The 21,191-nt window shown below is 44.8% G+C and overlaps 1 protein-coding gene across 7 annotated transcripts in view; it reads right to left on the reverse strand.

The window, feature by feature from the left end:
- SLC26A8 (solute carrier family 26 member 8) overlaps positions 1-13,079 on the reverse strand; it is a 30,557-nt gene extending 17,478 nt beyond the window's left edge. For 3 of the 7 annotated variants that reach the window (XM_032804881.2, XM_032804879.2, XM_032804883.2), the window contains exons 1-9: positions 12,428-13,079; positions 9,097-9,236; positions 7,837-7,953; positions 6,355-6,530; positions 5,109-5,273; positions 4,468-4,617; positions 3,148-3,230; positions 1,981-2,128; positions 364-477 (exon numbers count right to left, since the gene is read on the reverse strand). In XM_032804881.2, the coding sequence (XP_032660772.1) occupies positions 364-477; positions 1,981-2,128; positions 3,148-3,230; positions 4,468-4,617; positions 5,109-5,273; positions 6,355-6,530; positions 7,837-7,953; positions 9,097-9,236; positions 12,428-12,621 (1,287 nt within the window). In that variant the 5' untranslated portion in view covers positions 12,622-13,079. Of the gene's footprint in view, positions 1-363; positions 478-1,980; positions 2,129-3,147; positions 3,231-4,467; positions 4,618-5,108; positions 5,274-6,354; positions 6,531-7,413; positions 7,638-7,836; positions 7,954-9,096; positions 9,237-10,928; positions 11,070-12,427 lie in introns of those variants that run through there. The other 4 variants (XM_032804877.2, XM_075064943.1, XM_032804882.2 and 1 more) reach the window with 4 other exon arrangements.
- Between the last annotated feature and the right edge of the window lie 8,112 nt (positions 13,080-21,191).

The raw sequence follows: 21,191 nt of genomic DNA on the forward strand, positions 1-21,191 counted from the left end.
GTGGGCAAGGACAGTGGGGCACTTGGGGGTGCACGTGTGAGAACGGAGGAAGAGATCAAGGGGGCGCATTGGGGGAAAATAGGGGTCAGGGCAGTCAGGGGACGGGGTGTCTGGGGGGGCCATTAGGGGTCCCAGGAAGGGGTGGTCAGAGGACAAGGAGCGGGGGGGTTGGATGGGTCGGGAGTTCAGAGGGGGGGCAGTCAGGGGGCAAAAAGTGGGAGGCGGTTGATAGGGGGCAGGGGCCAGAGCCAGAAAGTTTGGGGACCCACCCCTGCCTAGTGGAATTATACTGATCCTACATGAGGGTCTGCAAGCTTGACCTCCTGATCTGGTGTCGCAGCTTATACAACCAACCCAACTCACCTGTGTTTTTCCGCCTGTCTTCTCCTGAATGACAGTCCCAGAAATAGCACAGCTAACAGCAAAGCTTTTGAAAAATGAACTGAAGATATTGCATAGCCCCACAGTCATGAGCTCCTATAAAGTACAGTCAAAACAAAAACACACAACCCCAACACTTACTTATCATAGTAACTGTGTTTTTTTTCCCAAGAGTGATATTACTATCTGCTCCCACTTACAGGATGCCCGCCTCTGCTGCTAAGCTTTGGGAACCTTCTGGAAAAGCAGTGCTTGCTAGAGCGCTCCCTTTCATTGTACCACATGTTCATCCCTGAAGCACTGACCTCAAAAACTTCAGTTCCTTCTTCTAGAAGAGTCCTTTTAGAGTGAACTCTAGCACCCTGAATGAATGACACCCAATTAACATGCACAGCATAATGTACTTATGCAAATGCTGGGTGCAAGTGACATGCCCTTTGTATTCCCCAAAGGCTACAAGGAGTCATGCTGACTTCCTACCTGCCTTAGTTCCATCCTAATAAAATCTCAATGCCTTTGTAAGAAGCTAAATATTAAATGTCGCAAGCTTGCTAGTTACTAAAGTACACTAGAAATAATGGAGTTTGGGGCCCAAAGACTTCCCATATCATCACTCCAGACAGAGAAGATCCTTACACCAACAGGTGGCTATAGACAGGAAGGAAATGAGGCTATTCATCCCTTTTTATAACCTTGGCTATTAATGTTTGGGTACTGTGCAATAGGCACCGCTCTCTGAACAGGTTCCAAAATTCATTGGCATAAGCAGGGGTGCATCCCACAATTAGGAACATACAGAGGTCAGGTTGTAGAAGACACAGTTGTTTTAGCCCAGCCTCTCCAAACCCCCTACCATATCCCAATGTATCTTTCTTCAGCAGCAAACAAACATCCATATGCATGTGATTGGTTTCAGGCAGGGTGGTGGAGGTCACCCATTGTTTTAGCCCAGGGGTGGCCAACCTTTGGCTCTGGAGCCACAAGCGGCTCTTCAGAAGCTAATATGCACCTCCTTGTATAGTCACCGGCTCTGGGGCTGGAGCTACAGGTACCAACTTTACAATGTGCCGGGGGTGCTCACTGCTCAACCCCTGGATCTACCACAGGGCCTGCCCCCACTCCACCCCTTCCCGCCCCCTCCCCTGAGCCTGCGATGCCCTCGCTCCTCCCCCTGCAGAGCCTCTTGCACACCATGAAACAACTGATCAGGAGGTGCAGGAAGGGAGCAGGAGGTGCTGATTGGCGAGGCTGCTGCTGGGTGGGAAACACTGGGAGCAGGTGGGGGAAGCTGCTAGGGGGCTGCTGACATATTACTGTGGCTCTTTGGCAATGTAAATTGGTAAATTCTGGCTCCTTCTCAGGCTCAGGTTAGCCACCCCTGGTTTAGCCTTTCTCAACCCTTACACTGCTTCAGATAGTTGTAATTCCAGTGCTCTTCCTCCCATTGGGAAGGTAGCTGAGTTGCTGTAAAGCCACTGGGCTGCATTTCTGCCCTGCCTCTGGGACTCCCACCACACTCTGAGCCAGTTAGTGGCTTTGGTAAGTAACAAGTAAGTCCAGTTGGGCTGGTCTGGGAAGCACGTGAGGTTTTGCTCTTACCTGGTTGCTGGAAATGCTGTAGTTGTGAATACAAGAGTACCTCTTTCCCACAAAAATGAGAAGGAAGTAGCTTACAATAGCCAGGGAGAAGGCATGGGCTACAATCCTACTCAAATTTGATAAGTCTGGCAGCGTAGGAGGCAGAAACCTGGAATAGCAGAGAATAAATTGTCTTAATCTTGTTCTGTGCCTTACGTAAGTCCCCCTGTTCAGGACCTCAGCTGATGGCATTCAGTACTCTCCAGGAGATGCTCTGAATCTTGTTGGGGTGGTCACTGCTATCTCATGAGAATCCCTTATTATATTTGCACAGTAAATGTAAGTCAGTAATTTGTGGAGAATACTGTTTAAAAGAGCAGCAGATGGAGGGTGGATCAAAGAGCATGCAGGTAGCCTCTTTCCAACCAGCATATCCACAGGAGCTGGGCAGGATGCCAAGCATTACCTTAAGCACTAGGCAGAGACCTGGCTAACACACAGAGGAGCATTTCATGGCCCTATGGGAGGTGGGAGAGAGCTACTGGTTGGGGTGTGTCTAGGCTCCCCTATCTACCTGTTGCTTTGGCAGCACACAATGAGGGGGGCACAGACTGCACCTATTTTCAGCAGCAATAAAGATCATTGCTGAATGTGTTTCACCCAGCGCCCTCCTCTCAGAAATATCCTGAACTGCAATGCACTTTCTACTTGGCTTCAACTGCTTATTTATAACCTCTTGGCGCCTGAATTTCAATCTCTGTAAAATAAGGATACTTAATATCTCGATTGCAGGGATACTGTAAGGTTTAGTTCATTAATGTCTGTAAAATACTTTAAGCCCATTGCAAGGAAAGCCAAATGTAAAGAAAAATGACCAGGGAGAGAAAAAAAAAGATTTGGAAAAACAACAAAAACAAAAACCACAAACAAGAACCTCTCTCTACAATTTAAAATAAAATTTAATCTAAAATGTAAATAAATAAAATAAAATTTGTGGATGACACAAAGATTGGTGGATGGTAAATGGTGAGGACAGGGCAGACATACAGAACAATTTGGATTACTTGGTAAGGTGGGCCCATTCAAACCAAATGTTTTCAGAAAGTCAAATGCAAAGTCATACATCTAGGAACAAAAAGAGTACATCTAAAAAGAGTACATTTTCATTCATAACTAGAAATTACCAACCTGTGTGGAACCATTTTGGCCACAAGCATACTGGACTCAGCATGCAGATGCACATGGTTAGCAATAATGGTGAATGTAATAATCTGGGAAAGAAAACAGGAAAATTATATTATAGCTAGTAAATTCTTGGGGGCAGGGACTGTCTTTTCATACATGTTATACAATACTTCCTTAAGAAATATCCCATAAGAAAAGCAGTTTCTAGTTTGTGATAATGGAAGAGGAGGAGAAAGCTAAAGACTTGCTCACAAAATTCTATCATAACTTAACTATGGAATGTTTGAAATTCCACAGCAGCTACTTACAGATTCTTTCTGCAAGTGGAAATATATGAGAACCTTGAAATAAACCTGTATAATGTTCTTTTCAATAAAATATATTACTACCGGCACTTCTGAGCTTCTTGCAGGTGACCATGATTGTGATGTGGCAGTATGGGAGGCATCCTATATAAGGAGATATTACAATCAACTTTATTATTGACTTGACAATTTTTGAACACTGAAGAGTTAAAGTTTTCTTTTTCCAGTTGTTAAATTAATAATAAAGCAGGATGGAAACTAGTTTACAATCTCCGATCCTGGATTCCGACATGGCCATTGTCACAAATGGACCCTATTCTACAAAGTGCTGAGTGGCCTCAACTTCCACTAACATCAGTTAGAGTTGGACTCTAAGTACATTATTCCTAGGGAAAAGTACCCCTGACCTGCTGAACTTTCAGGCTTTTGGCTGAGCAAAATAGTCAGAGTTTTCCTTTCAGCCTTTTCTGAACTCATTTTTACATTTAATATTTTTGATCATAAAAAAAAAAAAAGACTCAGGAGAAGAAAAAAAGAAAAAGAAAAAAAGTAAATGAAAGATGACAACAACAAAATCTGAATCCACTGCTGAGTCTGAACGTCTCCCACATCTGGGAAAGTTCAGAGTCAGACCTGGATTTAGAAACCCCAATGAGTGTTTGGATGCAAGGTTCTAATTTTGCCCACAATAAACAAAGATAAGAAATTCCAACTTTGATCCAGAGGATAGACATGATGTTTTGGTTTGTGCCCATCTCTGAATAATACTTTGCATTTATATAGCACTTTACAGACGTTAGTTACTCCTCACAGCATCCTCAGTAGGCATGGATGCAGAGATTTAGTAATCATCCAAAGCCACTCTCCAAATCAGTGGCAGAGCAGACAATGGGACTCGGGAGTTCCTGGTTCACAGCTCTATGCTCTAGCCACCAGACCAAGTTGCCTCTCACATAGTGAGACTTTGCTGGTTTCTGTTAATTTTAGTTATCATAGTGGACATATGGAGAAGACTTACCAGGAGAAGTTCCATGGGGAATGCAACAGGACTGTGCTTGTAAGTGATCTTGATACAATTGCTGATCCTCAGCATGACTAGGCCAACCAAAAATAGCAATATACTGGTGGCATTAGCCTTTGGGAGAGCCATGCAATAATGAAACAGGTTCTGAAAGGGAAACATCACAGAGAGAATGAGAAAGGGGTATTACAGCTTTTTATATGAGCTGGCAGTTCACACTCTCTAAAAGGATGACAAAGGATGCCCTTGTTTTTCAACTGGTAGGCCCTTCTGTAATAAAAGCATCTTTAATGGGAAGAGGGAGACAGCTACTAGAACACAGCAAGATTTTAAAAATATGTTTTCTCTAGAAAGCAATACAGAAAACAACAGGACAAATATGGCATTGTACTTCTCATTGTATTTTCTAAAATGAGTAGAGAACAATATACTCTCTCCAGCCCCTCTCTCCTCCTAGCATCCAGAAACTCTGCATACACTGTATAGTACACCCACCAAGGAAGGGTGAATGCAGCTACAGTTGAGATTTGCCTAATTTCTCCTCTGGCAATGTGCTTATACTGAAATTATCTTAATTTCTGAAGCTGTTCATCCCCTTCCCCTCCAAGGGGCAGGCACCAAGTGTCTGGTTTACTCACGTAGAAAATGGCCAGGGGGCCCATATGGAACTTGATCACAATCCCGAAGATGAAGGAGAACTGAGATACAATGACATGCAGCGCCGCTGCAGTGAGGTAAGCGTCGATGAGGGTCTTTGGCAGATAGGTTGTGACAAACCCCAAGCAGAAGCAGCCTAAAAGCAACTGAAAGGAAGGCAAGAGAGGAATGAGAAGTAGTGGCACAAAGGGGACTGAGCCTGACACTAAAAAGTGATCAGCTACTTTGGAACCTAATCATTAACTCTCCAACTCCCTCTTTGTCCTTTAAAAACCAAAGGCCTGATTCTCCATTGCTTTACACCAAGTGAACTCATTTGTATCTATTCCATCCACTTTGCACGAGTGTAAAACACTACCAGAGCAGCCTGACAGCATTTTTCATCCGCTTTGTACAGGTATAAATGATTACATAAAGGCACAAGCAGTGCAGAATCAGGCTGCCAAATACAAAACATTTAACTCTAACTATACAGGATCACACAAGGAGATTCTCTGACCTCCACTTTTGATATGAATGATTAGGAATAATTCCAAGATAAAAAACAATGTTAAAGAAAAATTAAGAGTCAGTATAGAAATCAGTACATGTAAGGGTAAATCCTTACAAGAACATTCTAGTTAAGAAAAAAAAAACTATTAGAAAAAGGTAGAAAATTTAGATTTAAGGTTAAAACTTACAAGAAACCCAAACGCTTGAAAGCATGGAAATCCACAGATAAATTACCAAAACTACCAAGCATCACTGGCAAGAGACAAGAGCAGGCAAGTGGGGAGAGGCAGAGCAAAAAAGAGTCTTAAAGGTGGAGTCAAAAAAGCTGAAATTGATTCAAAAAGATTCAGTTGCTGTGTGTGCATAGATGTTTTGGAGGGAATGAACAGAACAGGCAATCGAGTGATCCAACCCCTGTCGTCCACTCTCAGCTTCCAGCAGTTCTTGCTGTGTGAACAGAAAAAAACGCTGATTCAGGCAATATTATGGAGGAAGATGTACCAGGATTTGGAAATGAATTGAATGTGTGGGTTAAGGGGTAGAGGCACCTTGACATACCTTGGTCAGAAATCATAAGAGGAAAAAGAACTAGAGCCCTGTGTTCAGTGCACTGCAAAAATATATATTCAAACATGTGCTGAGAAAGTTTAACCTCTTGGTAGTTCTAGTTCCCTGGTTTGTACAATGTCCATCAAGGCCACATCCATAGGGAGCTAAAAGGAATGCAACTTCTACCTGGATGATCCCAGTCAGAAATGTTGTTGATGCAGTAAGTGTCAAGGCTTCCATGTAACTCTTCATATAATTTGCATCTGAGAAATTGGCAAAGGTTCCATTAGTAGTCAATACAGAGCTGAAATTCAGAGTCTTCAGAACATCTGCCACCATTGCATTCAGAATGCTGAATGAACCTATGACCAACAGAAGCAGAGAACAGAGAAGAAGGTTGCATGATTCCCTTCAACCACAAGTCCATCTTTCAGCCCCACCCATGCACTAGAAGGTCTATTTTCAGTGTGTTTGTGTGTGTGCGTGTTTGTACATTCACACACACTTAATAGCTATAAAAAATCATGTCTCAGATGTATAAAATCAAGTCTTAAACACTGATTCTCACTCACCACCCTGCCAAGTGTATGAAATTCCTGATATACCTCTACCCTGAAACAAAATGAATTCAGATATAATGTGGTAAAGTGGTGCTCTGGATGCGGTGGGGCTGCACGCTGCAGCAGATCAAAGCAAGTTTGATATAATGCGATTTCACCTGTGACGGGTAAGATTTTTTTGGCTCCCAAGGACAGCGTTATATAGGGGTAGAGGTGTATATCATCCAAAAGCTGACTACATTTACAACCTCACAGACATGAACTATCAAGTCGTTCAGAGGCATGACCAAAGATTATTTCAATACAAACTCTAAACAACCTTTTAACCCACTTTTAGATAGACTGAAGAGTGAATGTGAAAGAAGTTAGCTGAAGAAGGAAGTGCAGCTCTGGCTCTAAGACTAGAGGGCACCCTATACCCACTTACTGTGATACAGTGGACAATCTTTTCAACAAAGGAAGAGGTCTAGGATCAGAACCATTGCCAAAAAATAATTGCCAGGGCTCTGTTGACAGAGTTATGTCTCCAGTCCATTTGTTTGTTGATCTCTTTGTACAAATCTCTCTCTGTCTCATGTGTTTGTGTGAATTTATAATTAGGAAGAATGCAGAACCATTAAGAATGCAATAATGGCAAGCAGCTGTGTGAACCCAAGAGCGGACCAGAAGCCAAATTGTGACTCACAGTCTGGTGCCCCACTTGCTCTTGGGGATGGTGGGGGAGAGATGGAAGGAAGAGTATTCTGTGCAAGCTCTGCTGTGTCTGGTGCTGATTCTCTTCCATGGAATTCTGTCTCTCTCCTCTGTGCTGGTATCTGTGATGTGGATAGTCCGTGCAAGGAAGTAAGTGGACACCTTACTCCCTTGTGCAGGTATACAATGTAGTCCACAATTGAGTCCTAAGTGATTTTGCTCAGGATCACACAACAAGTCAGAACCAAGCAGGTGACTGGGAGTCAGGATGCTCACTCCAAGACCATGCTACCAAGTAAGATTAAACAGATGAGACAAAGATAGATATAGGCAATTCCCACACCCTCTAATGACAACTCTGCACATGACCCCATAAATCCTGGGGACCCAATTCACAGAGCAGAGTAAAACTTACCAATGGAGATATGGCGCGACGTCCCAAATATGACATATGTTAATGAGCAGCAGAATGCAGAATAGAAGCCATTGACAATTGGTAGTGGTAACCTTGTTAACAAAACTCCTGACAATCCTGGAGGAGAAACATACATTTTTAAAGCAAAGTGTACCTGGAAAGACTTTATCTTCTATTTTCATTGTCACAAAGAATACTAAGAAAATACTGCATCTTAGAAGGTGTACGTGTGTATGCATATTTGTTTGAGAGCATGTGTGCATCTCTGCGTAGGTCAAATATTGCGCATGAGAGTATATGCTGAGCACAAGTACAAATATATGTATGCAGCTGTGTACAGGCCTGTAATTATAAATTCAGTTAAGGAAATTTGATGTCAACTTGAAGCCCATTGTATATTCCCCAATGAAAACTATGTTAAAAACTGGGGGTAAAGACTAAGAGTATTTATCCATAATTTAGGGTAAAATACATTACAGGGATGTTACAATTATTCCAGAATCAAGCATTATAAATCCTGGAAATTCAGAGTTCACGCTAAACTTTAAAAGAATACATATTAAGGAATGGAAACAAACAGTCAGGGCATCCAAACAATCTTAATTCTTTCCTGTAGTAAAACCACGCAATAACCATATGATTTTTATTAAGGCATTTTAGTGTTTGTGATCCCAAATTAGATTAAAGTAAGTTTTAGAAACAAATTAGTTTTTTTCCCCTCTCACAGCATCCGTTGTTTAAGAAACTTTATCTCCGCTCATTAATTGTAAATTCTCAGAAAATGTATTCTGTAATCAAAGAGTAAATATTGTAACTATAGGGAGAATACATTGCATTCTTCATTCATAGCAAAATACTTGAATCCCTACTTTAAGCAAATAAACAAACAAGTAAACTCAAACGTAACTATGGAACAATGAGCCGTGCTTCCACACTAGGGTAAGCATAGGCAAATGTACACAGGCATACACGTCAGCTGAAAAACTACTTTAAAATTCATCCCCAAAACTAATCCTGCAAGCACGCACATACACATGCATACCCACATCAATGTGTGCATATATGCAAGATGCATACCTGAAAAAAAACATGCACTTGCATGTACACAAAAGCATGCATATACAAACTCTATCCACTCTAGGACCCTACATGACTGGAGAATAAACTTCTGATCAGCCTAGGGAGAACGGAGGAAAAATGAGGTATGAATAAAAATAGGATGGAATGGGAAGACATGCAAGAATATTTTGCTTTGCCTACCTTGCGGAATCTGGACCATCCCCACACTTAGGCCTGCATGTATGTCACTCAGGAACCACTCTCTGACTCGATATGCACACAACCAGTTCAGGATAGGAAACATCTTGAGTATGATCTTCCTGAATCTTGCCCAGGAGAATCTGAAAGGAACCAGACAAGTTCTGTGTACACTGTTGTTCAGTATTTCCATCTCTATATCAGCTTACCAGGCCTTTGTCCTTTTTATGCTCAAAATGCATAGAACTATGATTAACCCCTCTCAGGCCCTGTGGACGTATAATATGAATGCAATGTAGTGATCCCTATGTCTGGTTCCCTTGCATTCCATTAAAATCTACAGCAAGCATTTTATGTGTCACTCATATCACTCTTTGAATTAAGATCCCCAACTCTGGACATACCGATTTCTTATTTTTGGTACCACAGATGATAAGCGGAAGACAGTGCTTTGATTCCTGCTATTCTGATGAAGGTGAAAAATTGAAAATGATAAAATCTTTGTAAACAAGGTGAAAAAGACTTATATGTCCCCCAGTCCATCTACCACAGGGAACAGTCAAATTAGTTTCCTGTACTATATTCTGTACTATGGGGATGTCAAACTAATGGCCTGCAGTCAGGATTAAGAACATAAGAACGGCCATACTGAGTCAGACTAATGGTCCATCTAACCCAATATCCTGTCTTCCAGTAGTGACCAGCGTCAGCTGCTTCAGAGGGATCAACAGAATACGGCAATTTATTGAGTAATCTATCATGTCGTTCAATCCCAGCTTTTAGCAGGCAAAGGTTTAGGGACACCAAGAATATGGGGTTGGATCCCTGACCAACTTGGCTAACAGATATTGATGGACCTATTCTTCATGAACTTATCTAATTATTTTTTGAACCCAGGTATACTTTTGGCCTTTGCAGCATCCCCTGGTGACGAGTTCCACAGGTTGACTGTGCACTGGGTCACATGAATGCATTTATATGGCCCAGACGTCTCTATCAGAGTTTCTAATAATTAAGCTTTCAGTTTAAAAAAAGCAAGTTTCTAGTCATCATGGCTGCAATGATAATGGTCCAAAACAAACCATATGTAACCGATGCAGCATCTGCCCGAGTCTGCAGACAGCCTGATACAATTACTTTCAGGAGCAAACTTCCATCTTCCCTATTAATTTGATTGGACTGTCAACTTTAAAGCCCAGTTATGACATTCTGATGTCAACATTAACTATTTAATCACTAATCATATTAGTGGATGGAATAGGGGCATGGGGAGTGAGTGAAGTTCAAAGGTTTCGCAGCTAGGAAAGAAACACAGAGAAGGAACAGAGAAGACTCACAAAGATAGGGAAGTGGGCCAGAAACTGTGAAAGGAGAATGAGGAAGCAAGAGAAAGAAAAGACAGAAACAACAAGCCTATAGGGGGGCAGATTTTCTCAATGAATGATGAATACAATAAAGCACTGAACAAATAATGTTGAGCTACTACATAAAGGCCATATTCTCCCCTTGCTCTCTGTGCAAATCTCCTACTGACATCAGTGGGTAATAGACAGACCTCAATGTAAACTCCAGCTCACAGACCATAACTAAACAGAATTCAACCCTCTCCTCCAAATAACTTAGATACCTTTGCTCTCTACTTTGTCTGATCGCTATCTTTTATTTTATAGCTCATATGATGGAGCTTCCTATCAAGGCTACTTAATGGAGAGCTCTGTGAATGATGTTTTTCTTTCTGATTATTCCTAAAGGTAAAGCAGAAGCTAGAAGAGGAGGCCAGGGATAAAATTGCACTCTCATTTACATTAACGCAAATCTAAAGTGTCTCCACTCACCTCAGTGAAATTACTCCAGATTTACAACAGTGTAACTGAAAGCTGAATTTGACCCACAGCCTTAGCTTTGAACCTCAAGTCATATGAGGGTCGCAAAACAGCAGGTGAAGCTTCAGCAGTCACTTCAGTTCAGTGAGCAGCTGAAACAGAATGCTGAGAAGTGATAAATCAGTGACGTTTCAGGACACTCAGTATCCACTTCTTTATAAGAATAGTGCTAATAGTGCAGCTATTAAGTGACTACTCAAGAATAAGGAACTCACCTAGTCCACTCATAGTGCTCTTTGTAGGCTAATCCGCAGAACAATAACTGATATTATTTCAAAAGGAAGCCCCTGTCCTGATCTCCATATGGGAGAAAGGAAGGGTGCCAACAAAGAAAACCTACCACACGCAACCCCCTGATGAACCCAAATCTCAATGACTGACAGAATAAAGCTTGAGACAACATGGAGATAACATAACTCAGGGGACAGTTCAGTCTGGGTGACAAGAGTGATACAACAAAACTAAAGGGAATGTGACAAATAAGTTTCCAAACTTTGACTGGTTAATTTTTCCTTGGTGGAAGAACATGACATCCTCTGATGCTGCTGAAAGAGGCTCCTCTGTGGTCAGCGCCTGCAGCATCTCAGCATAGGAGGGTATTTTGAGTCTTTGGGTATACACCCCAATTCCCAGAGTACTCTCGCAGGGCAAGTCCCTACTGGGAAGAACAGGCTGGGTTTACATTGACTAATACTGCATTTGCACATTCACTTCACCCATCCTAGGAGGGAACCTTAGAGCGCAGCAGCAAGTAAGGCAGAATGAGGTAGAGCAATTTCTGCCATACTCTTAGGAAACCTAGTCGCTTTCTACTCTAGGTGGGAACTGAAAGTGGTACTTGGGAGAATTTAAACAAAAATAGCAAATGCAAATGCCAGGAAACCCAGATGTAAGCTTGTGTCTGCCAGCTAAGGTGGAAGGAAGCACTGGACGGGACTGAAACAATCAGCAGTATCCCTCCTCACTATGCATAGCTGTCTCACATTACCACAGCTGTGAAACAAACAGAGACTTTTGTGGTCTGTAGGCAGCACCTCTCCCAGTGCTGTGATAAGCTTGACTCACATGCAGGGCTGGCCTTAGAGGTGAGTGATGCCCTGTGCAACAACATTTGTGGGCACTAAATCTTTGCATTGAGAGGTCTCAAATCCCTGATTTTGTGTGTGGTTTTTCTCTCAACAGTTTTGCTTGATGGCTTTTGTTTTGCACAGTCGTCTGGAAGGCACCAAAAACATTTTCCATCTTTGGTGGCAAAACACACACAGATGGCCCTGCTTACCTGCTCCAGGCACGGGACTCTACAGTTTGGCGCTTTGATTCAGCTTGTATCAGTCACCTCTTTATTGTAGTAGAGTTGCGGGCAGCAGGAGGTCAGTAGCTGTTTTTACATTGGTACCTGAATTGGCTCCTCAGCTTTTTCATACCTGCAAAATTCCTGGCACATTACTCACCTGCACTGGACACTTCCTTGGATTCTGAAGTCCCTGTTCCTTGGGGAGGGAGTGTTTCTTTCATAGTTTTTCTGGAACTGCTCTTCAGTGTATATGCCTCTCTTGATTCTGTACTTCCCTAGCTGCCTGGGAGCGCTGATACTCTCAGAATCTGGCTCCATGTGGTCCCACCAATAGTGGACAGTCAAAAACATGGGAACAGGAAAGGCGAGAGGGTGAAATCAAAGCTGTTGTCCTTACCCGTGACACTGAAGGGAGGAAGGAGGTCACAGAACTGTAGTGTCTCATTAAAAGAGAATGTTTAACTGACTAAGCCAGGGAATAAATCCATCCCTGGTGTAACCCCTTCCAAGCCTGGGTCAGGTGCTCAAACAGTGGGGGCGCTGAGAGCCAGTGACCCAAACCAGTGGTCCCCAACCTTTTTGTCTGGCAGGTGACAGACAAAGGACCGTGGTGGCGGGAGAGCATCTGCTGAAATGTCGCCGAATTGCTGTGGCATTTCGGCGGCGACGCCTCTCGATGACATTGCTTGTCGGCGGCAAGCGGCGTCATCGAGAGGCGTCACCGCTGAAATGCCACAGAAATTCGACGGTTGCTCGACCACCGGCCAGGACGAGGGCGCATTTAGATGGCGCCCATGGGCATCGTGTTGGGGACCTGTCATAAACAGATAGCTAAGGGTTAATGTTTCATTCACCTGTAAAGGGTTAACAAAGGGAACCAAACACCTGACCAGAGGACCAATCAGGAAACCGGATTTTTCAAAGCTCAGGGACGGAATGTTTGGGTCTGTGTCTTTTTGTCTGGCTCTCAGCTATGAGAGGAATCTTTCTATCTTCAAGCTTCTAATCATCAGTTTCAAACTTGTGAGTACAAAGGTAGAAAAACAATAGTTTTATATTGTTTATTGTTTTGATTTACATAAGTTGCTGGAATGTTTAAATTGGATATCTTTTTGAATAGGCTGTTTATTCATATTTTTCTTTTAAGTATTGACCGTATATTGTTATCTGATACAGAGAACATTTTGATGTCTTTTTTTTTCTTTAAGACTGTTTGAGTTTTCTTGGGTAGGTTAGGACAGAGGGAAGGGAAATTCTCTTTGTTAGCTCTACGGAGGGTGGATCTGAACGGCCTCAGGGGAAGAAGGAGAGGGAAGGTAAATTGCCCTCTCTGTTTTGTAATTCAAGAGTTGTTACAACAAGCTTCCAGATGAACCCCACGGGGGAGCCTGGGAGGAAGTAAGAGAAGACAGGGAGGTGGGTATAAACAAATCCTTTGGTAAGACTCAGGGCTTCTGAGTCTTGGGGTCCCCCAGAGAAGATTTTGGGAGACCAGAGAGGGAGCCAAGCCTGGGAATCCTTGGCTGGTGGCAGTGATATCAGATCTAAGCTGGTAATTAAGCTTAGAGGGTTCATGCTAGCTTCTCAGTTTATGAACGCTAAGGTTCAAATCTGAGTAGGAAGCTATGACAGGACCCCCTGAACCAAACTGTAATGTGTGGATATGATGGAAAAAAACCACTTCAAGACAGGGGGTGCAGCAGCACCCCGAGTTCCAGCACCTGTGCACCCAAGCCCGTGGGGTGGAGGCTGAGGTCCTCTGTCCACGCGCAGTAGTGGCACAATGGCAGTGTTAGCACCCCCTCCCCTGCAGCACCAAGGGTCACTTCACTGGGGTCACCCAGGGGAAGAATAGAACCCTTGCTCCCAGATCCCAGTGGCTTGGACAGCTCTTCAGAGGGGCTGGGGCCGAATGCCCTCGGCTCCCTGCCCGCCCCCCGCACTCTGCTGGGCTCCCTCTCGGCCTCCCCCTCCCTTCTCTCGACTCGCCCACACCCCCTCCCCAGTGCCACCAGCCACCGCCAGGCCCGGGCCCGCCCCGGGCGGGGACACACCCCTCGCTTGCCGGGAACAGGGGGAGGGCAGCGCCCGCTCACCGACAGCAACCTGAGCCGCCGCCGCGGCCTCGAGACTCACGGGGGCGTCCGTGCCTCGCCAACTGCCAACCCCGGGGTGGAGCGCGAGGTGCACGGGGCACTGCCACAGCTCACCCGCGGGGGCCTGAGCCCGCCTCCAACGCCAGGGGATACCCGAGTGTGAGCCCCTCCCTTCCCGCCTCCAACCCCCTGGGGTGACCGGGTCTGATCCTCTCCCCTCCCTTCTCCAACCCCACGGGGGGCTGTGTCTGTGAAAACTGCACAGATACTGAAGAAAAGTGCATGTGCAGCTCATAAAACTTCTCATCCGCTGCACGGTACACAGTGAAGCAAAAAGATCAGGCACCTTGACAGCCCGTCTTTTAATAGCCTTTTCTAGCGCAGTTCTTTGGTTTTTATTGCATCCACCTACTTTTTCAAACTCAATTTTACGTAATTGGAAAATAACCAGCGCTTCATGCAATTGCATGCGTATACCACTCAGAAACAGTTTAGTGACTCACGTCTGTCCTGAATAATAGCGCTTATAAAACTCGCCACCTCAAGAGACAGATAGCATGGTCCAGCGCTTAAAGGGAGGCCCCCATGAATTCAAATGCTGACCGTCACTTATTTGTTCTGTGACTTTGTGTCAGTCACTTCACTTCATTTATTATTTGGTGCTGACACTAAGTTTGAGCTCCATTTCACAGGGGATCTCACTACATGCTTCATTTTGAAGCAAATGCCTCAATCCCATTTCCTATTCCCTAAGAATTTCCTATTCTCAAACACGTGCTCAGAGTTAAGCACGTCCTCAGCTGCTTGCTTTGATGTTGATCCTTGGCGCTGTATACCACCTAGCCACAAAAAGGCGGTACCGCCAGTCCAAAAGACAGGATCACACTGAAGCGAGAACACGCTGGGGACTCCAGCTGGAGATGATTTAGCAGCTTTCCTCCGCCCCATTATTCCCTGGGCTCCTGCGTACAGGCGGCCTTAGGGCAGCGGGCTAAGACTGAGTTTGCAGAAGTAAGTCACACTAGGGAAGTGAAATTAATCTCCAGGTACTAGAACCACAGAGGCAGTTTCCCTCTGATGTATGAGAGCAAAATAGCCTCGATGACCAGGCCTGTGCCCTGCCTCTCCCCCAGGTCCCCCAATGCTCCCAGCAACAGCTCGGCGCCCTGTAGCCCTGCTCCAGGCAGCCGGGCCCAGCTCCCCCTTCCTCCGCGCCAGGCTCGCCGCGCTCTGCCCGGCTTCCCCGCGCCCTGGTAGCTCCACCTCCCGCCCCACGCCCAGCCAGGTCCCAGGCCGCCCGCGCGCCGCTCCGGCCCCTCGCCGCGGCTCGCTCTCGCGAGAGAGGAGGGCGGTCGGCGCCGGTTCCATATTGGGTCATCTCCGCTCTTTACACCTCAGCTCTCGCGAGACGCGCGGGGGGGGGAGGGTGCGATCGATTGGTCTGGGTTCCGGGAGGAGGCGGACTCGCCTGGGCAGTGCTACTGGGCAAGGGAAAGGGAGGTCACTCTGGAGTCGCCTTCGCCGCCTGCCTTGTTCTGCCTGTGAGAGGAGTCTCCCCCCCCCCAACCCCCGCCTGCATCAACATCTGGTTCCTTTTAGGACTCCCCTCCCCTCACACACGCGCTGTCCCGCCCCTTGGGGGTGACAGTGCGGAGCCCCCGGGGGGTGCGTGAGGAGAATCCTAACAGCCAGCGCGGGACAGCCCCCGCACTCCACTCTTTTCGGGGGAGGGCGCTGCACGAGACACCCAGGCCCTTTCCCTCTGGGGGCAGCAGCGCGCGACAGGGGGTGCGCGGAGGCTGTCAACGGTCACTGGCCCGGGCGGTGGTGAGGGGGGTCGGAGGCGGCGCGAGGCCCCCCTGAGGGGAGGGGGGGCGCAGACCTGCCCCTCTTTCTGCGGGGGGGGGGCGGGGGAGGAAGACCCACTGCTGGGGCCACTGGCAGAGTCCCCCCTCCCGCCTGGCCGGGCGGGGCGGGCTCCGGAGCCGAGATGTCTCAGGAGCGGCCCAAGTTCTACCGGCAGGAGCTGAACAAGACGGTCTGGGAGGTGCCCGAGCGCTACCAGAATCTGTCCCCGGTGGGCTCCGGGGCCTACGGCTCCGTCTGGTGAGTCCGGGTGGGGGGCGCAGGACGGACCGTGTGGGGAGGGGCGGCGGGGGGCTGCTTGGATCGGAATCTGCCTGTTCTCACTACACCCCTTGGGGGAACTTGGGCACCCCGGTGCTGGCTCTGCTGTCGAGGATGGAGGGAAGATGGGGAATCTGCCTCGGCTTCTCAACCACTTCTAGGTACCGTCGGTGTTGCACGTGCAGTGCGGCGACTAGGTTGAAGGGAGGCGGCGGGGGTTCCCTGGCTTCGGGGGGGAGGTTCATCCCCCTCCTCCTGCCTCCAATTTGGTTGAATCGGCCTTGCTCACGGGTGACTTTTATCTCTAGATTAGTGGAGAAACTGCTGCAGAACCAGCGTCTCCCTGGTGGGATGCACCAGATTGCACCACATGGAAGGTGGGGGTCAAGTCAATTTCACAGGAGAAGATAGTCTTTTCCCACTCTTCCTCCAGGGTCTTAATGCACACACTTTCCTTCTCATCCCCCCTTTAGTTATTGAGTGGTGGGGCGTGTCAAGTCCGTGCAGTCTGCTTTGCAGAACAGGTGCCTGGTAGCTCTTGTTCCAGTTTCATCTGAGAGCTGCAGAGCAGGTTGCATTTTGGGTGATTTTAAAGAGAGGTTTGTTGGTACTGGGACAGCGATATGGTGGGAAAGGTTATGAGGCTATCCCTTCTGCTTTGCCTTATTTGCCAGGCTGCCAAGAGTGCACTTACAGATACCATACCACTGGTAATGGGAGTTTAACATAGGGAAATTCATAGTCTTTCCTGAGTGAGAAAATTAGGCATAGATGCCTATGGTAGCAACATCTTGCTGTCAGATCTGTGAAAGCGTGGACAAAACTGGTAGGAAAAAAACATTCTGGTCTTTAATCTTTACTTAAACTAATTCAGATAAGATGTGTATCTGCAGAGCTTGACTTGTTTGTAGTTACATCATCATGATTAAAAAGGTTGTACTCCCTTGTTACATCGAGTATTTTTGCTCATTTCGTGATGCAACAGTGCTTATTCGTGTTGGTCTTCAAAATACAGAATAGGAAATGAGTTTCTCTACTTGACTATCCTCAATGTTGCAGTCAAATCACAGCAATGCATGAAAGCTTTCTTAGGTGGCTTTGCCCTTTTTTAAAAGAGAGAATATGTAAAACATTAATGTCTTATCAACACGTATAGTGTTTAAAGCTTTTCTGCACCCAGTATGTCAGACCATAATGAAGATTTTGTAATAGTGTTTCCACGCAGTGATCTCCTCCAATGTGTGAAGTGATCATGCATTAATGAAGTTTTATGCAATATGTAAATTTATATCCACAGTGTAGGACTTGCTGTAAACAATACTAATGAAAAAAAGTAATAGCCATGTATATTCTTTAGCTTTTAAAAAACCCAAACTGTCAGCTGTTTTTTTTTAACAAAGGATGATTATATTATACTAAATTGTTTGCAAAGTTCCATTTAAATAACATCTATTAGAACTATTATGTACCAAAGTATATGAGCATATCCTTTATCCTTTGTATAAAGGTTAAACAAGTTCTAATAGTATGAATATTTGGTATGACAACTGAATGCATTCCCCTCCAAATTTTTACTGTAGAAAGGCTGAGCTTAACTGAAGTAGTAAAGATAAGTGCTTGACCTTGCTAGTTGATAAATATCTCCTGAGATGCTGAGTGTTCTGATTGCCCATTACAATCAATGGGAGTTGAGGGTGCTCAGTGCCTTGCGGCAGGGTCAACCCTAAAAATAAAATGAGCAAGGTCTCCTCCTACCCCCCACTCCTATTGTGCTTTCCAAAATGCTCGCATTATCTCTAAATATTTCTTTCTACTACCCATATAACATAAGGATTTGCATCATGAACTTCCTGTTTCACTGTGTCAAAACCTTTAAAGATTGTGCAATTGCATTAGTAGCAGAGGAAGTTGTATTTTCTGTTGGAAGCAGCTTCGGACATGTAGCTGATAGTTGCTGATTATCATAGTTTATTATAGTCACACAAGGACTTGCTCTGGTCTTGCATATCTTTTCCTTCCTGATCCTAATGTAAAGTTACTATGTTGAATGAGGCATCACATTAATTTTCATTGTACCAGATTGCGACTGCAAACACAGGATTATGATTTTAGTGTGATTAACACCCTCAAGCCAGAAAACTCCCCAGGCAGTGATGCAGATATAATGTACTAGCGTGATCACTACTTGCACACCGAGGTGAGGGGGTTAAACAGGATGAATTTCTAGGCTGTTAGGGAGAAGACTCTTACTCAAACATAAATAACAAAACTAACAAGTCATGTAGATTAGTGTTTCTCAAATTATGGTATGCAGTAGTTGGGAGAGAAGGCACAGGCAGACCTCTCAGTTTGTTCGTAAGTCTTATCTTTTGTTTTAAAGGAAGAGAAGGAAGATGTATACATTAAAATGTGAAGATGCAAGGTGGGCAGCTCAGTTTTCAAAAGTCTGGAAAACACTAGTGTAGTCAGTGAAGTTGCCTACACTGACTTATGAAACCATTGCAGTAACACCTGTTGTGTGAAATGCTTATGCTGCTTGCTCTCACAACAGTTTAGCATCTTCATGCAACATAGCTGTTTTTGTTTGAATTCTTATTGTGCATTCACATGAAGTGCACTCTACAGTCATATTGGCATCAGTGCATTCTGGGATTCCTGAAGCACCTATTTCAGAATGCCTCCACATGGTTGCTAGGTACAGGAGATTTTGATTAATTTCCAAATGCAAGATACTACATTGTAGAATGGAATTGGGACAAGTGACTGAATTGATGCTGATGCAACTCTTTTGGCTTCCTGACCATGTTGGGGAAAAATGCGGTCACCAATGATGAGGTCAGCTAGATCCAAACTAAAGACTGTCCCAGATGTTTCAGCAACTTTATGCAATGGTTACTTATAAAATGTGTTGACCATCTGTAGTGTATAGATGTAAGTGTTGCACAGGCATTACAAGTTCAAGGTGTCCCAAGCAATGTGTTTTTACAACAGCTTTTTTGCCTAATGTATACAAGGCCTCAGTCCATAAATGCTCTAGATCAGTGGTTCTCAAAGCCTGTCTCCCGCTTGTTCAGGGAAAGCCCCTGGTGAGCAGGGCCGGTTTGTTTACCTGCCGCGTGCGCAGGTTTGGCCGATCACAGCTCCCGCTAGCCGCAGTTGGCCGCTCCAGGCCAATGGGGGCTGCAGGAAGCGACGCGGGCTGAGGGACATGCTGGCCACCCTTCCTGCGGCCCCCATTGGCCTGGACCTGCCAACTGTGGCCAGTGGGAGCTGTGATTGGCAGAACCTGTGGATGCGGCAGGTAAACACATTGGCCTGGCCCGCCAAGGGCTTTCCCTGAACAAGTGGCGACTGGCTTTGAGAACCACTGCTCTAGATTGCCTCTTTAAGGCCCTACTTAGTTACGGGAGGAATATTGTAAGTTATGTAGCTCTTCAAAAAGAAGTATTCTTTATAAAGAATAGTAAACTCAGTACTGTGTATTTTTACAGTCTATCAGCTGCGAGTCAAAAATCAAAGGATCAGACCCAGACTCTGAGTTTCTTGCATGTTATACCACACAGCTAATTCCCTTTAGCTTTAAGAGAAAAAAAAAACAACTGCAAATTTAAGGAAGTTTAAATGTTAAATTTTTAAGGGGAAATTAAGTAAAAACCTCACATCTCTTCAAATAGTTTGCAAAATCATTGCTACTTTAGAGTGTTTTTGTAGTAGCATCTATCTTCACCCTCACCAATCCATCACCAAAGTATCTGAGCACCTTCTGAATTTAAAAAAATAAATAATAAAATTGAAATAATTCTTTTTGCCTTTCTAACCTGTAGGAGAAATAACTTGATTGGTTTATAGAGTGCATGTTACATTGTGAAAGACTAGCCAAAATAAATGAGTTTGTGGGAGGGATTTGTAAGAAAGCAAGGTTGCTTAATTCACTGGGGGAGAAGGGTGTTCCAGGTGTGGGGTGTGGCATGAAAGGAGCCATGGAGTTCACTGGGAGGAGCCTGAAACAATTTAGTAAGGCAAGTAGCATTATCAGAACATGCAAACGGGTGTAGCAGGAGACAAGTCATACATATGGGGAGGTGCTGGCAGAGCCTTGAAAGTGAGGTCATGGAGTTTGAACTTGTTATAGAACTCGAATTTTAAGAAGTGGTGGTATATTGTGAGTCATTTTCCATCCTGAACTACTTATTGTACAGGAACGTAATACTCATGGATATCTGGTATTGTAGCTTTTTGCAAACTGGTGCTGACTTAATATGATCAAACACAGGACAGGAAGAGGTGCTGAAATAAATGCCTTTTTTATAGCTGTGTGCTTGATGTGTGTCCATTCGCATGTATATAGGAACTGAACTTGTAAATGATAGTTTTAGTAACATGTAAACAGGACTCTCAAACATTTTGAAGGCCATAGATTTCCTGCTTACACAATGGGGTTGGTGGTCTCTAAAACAATCTTCAGGGCAAAAAAGAGGATACTGCTAAAGGGACTAGATGAGTAGAGTAGCATGTTTGCTTACACAGCAGCTAGTGATAAGCAGAACAGCATTAGTGGTAACTAGATTTGTAAGAGACTGATAATTAGTTATCCAGTTTCTAAACAAACTCTACTTGAAGAGTAGTTTTGCCAGTTCTTTAGTTTCAGACCACTGAAAAAAACGTAATTTGTCTCAACATAGTAGTTCTCTGGATTTG

The sequence above is a fragment of the Chelonoidis abingdonii genome, chromosome 4 (assembly GCF_003597395.2).
Source record: "Chelonoidis abingdonii isolate Lonesome George chromosome 4, CheloAbing_2.0, whole genome shotgun sequence".
NCBI classification, from domain to species: Eukaryota; Metazoa; Chordata; order Testudines; family Testudinidae; genus Chelonoidis; species Chelonoidis abingdonii.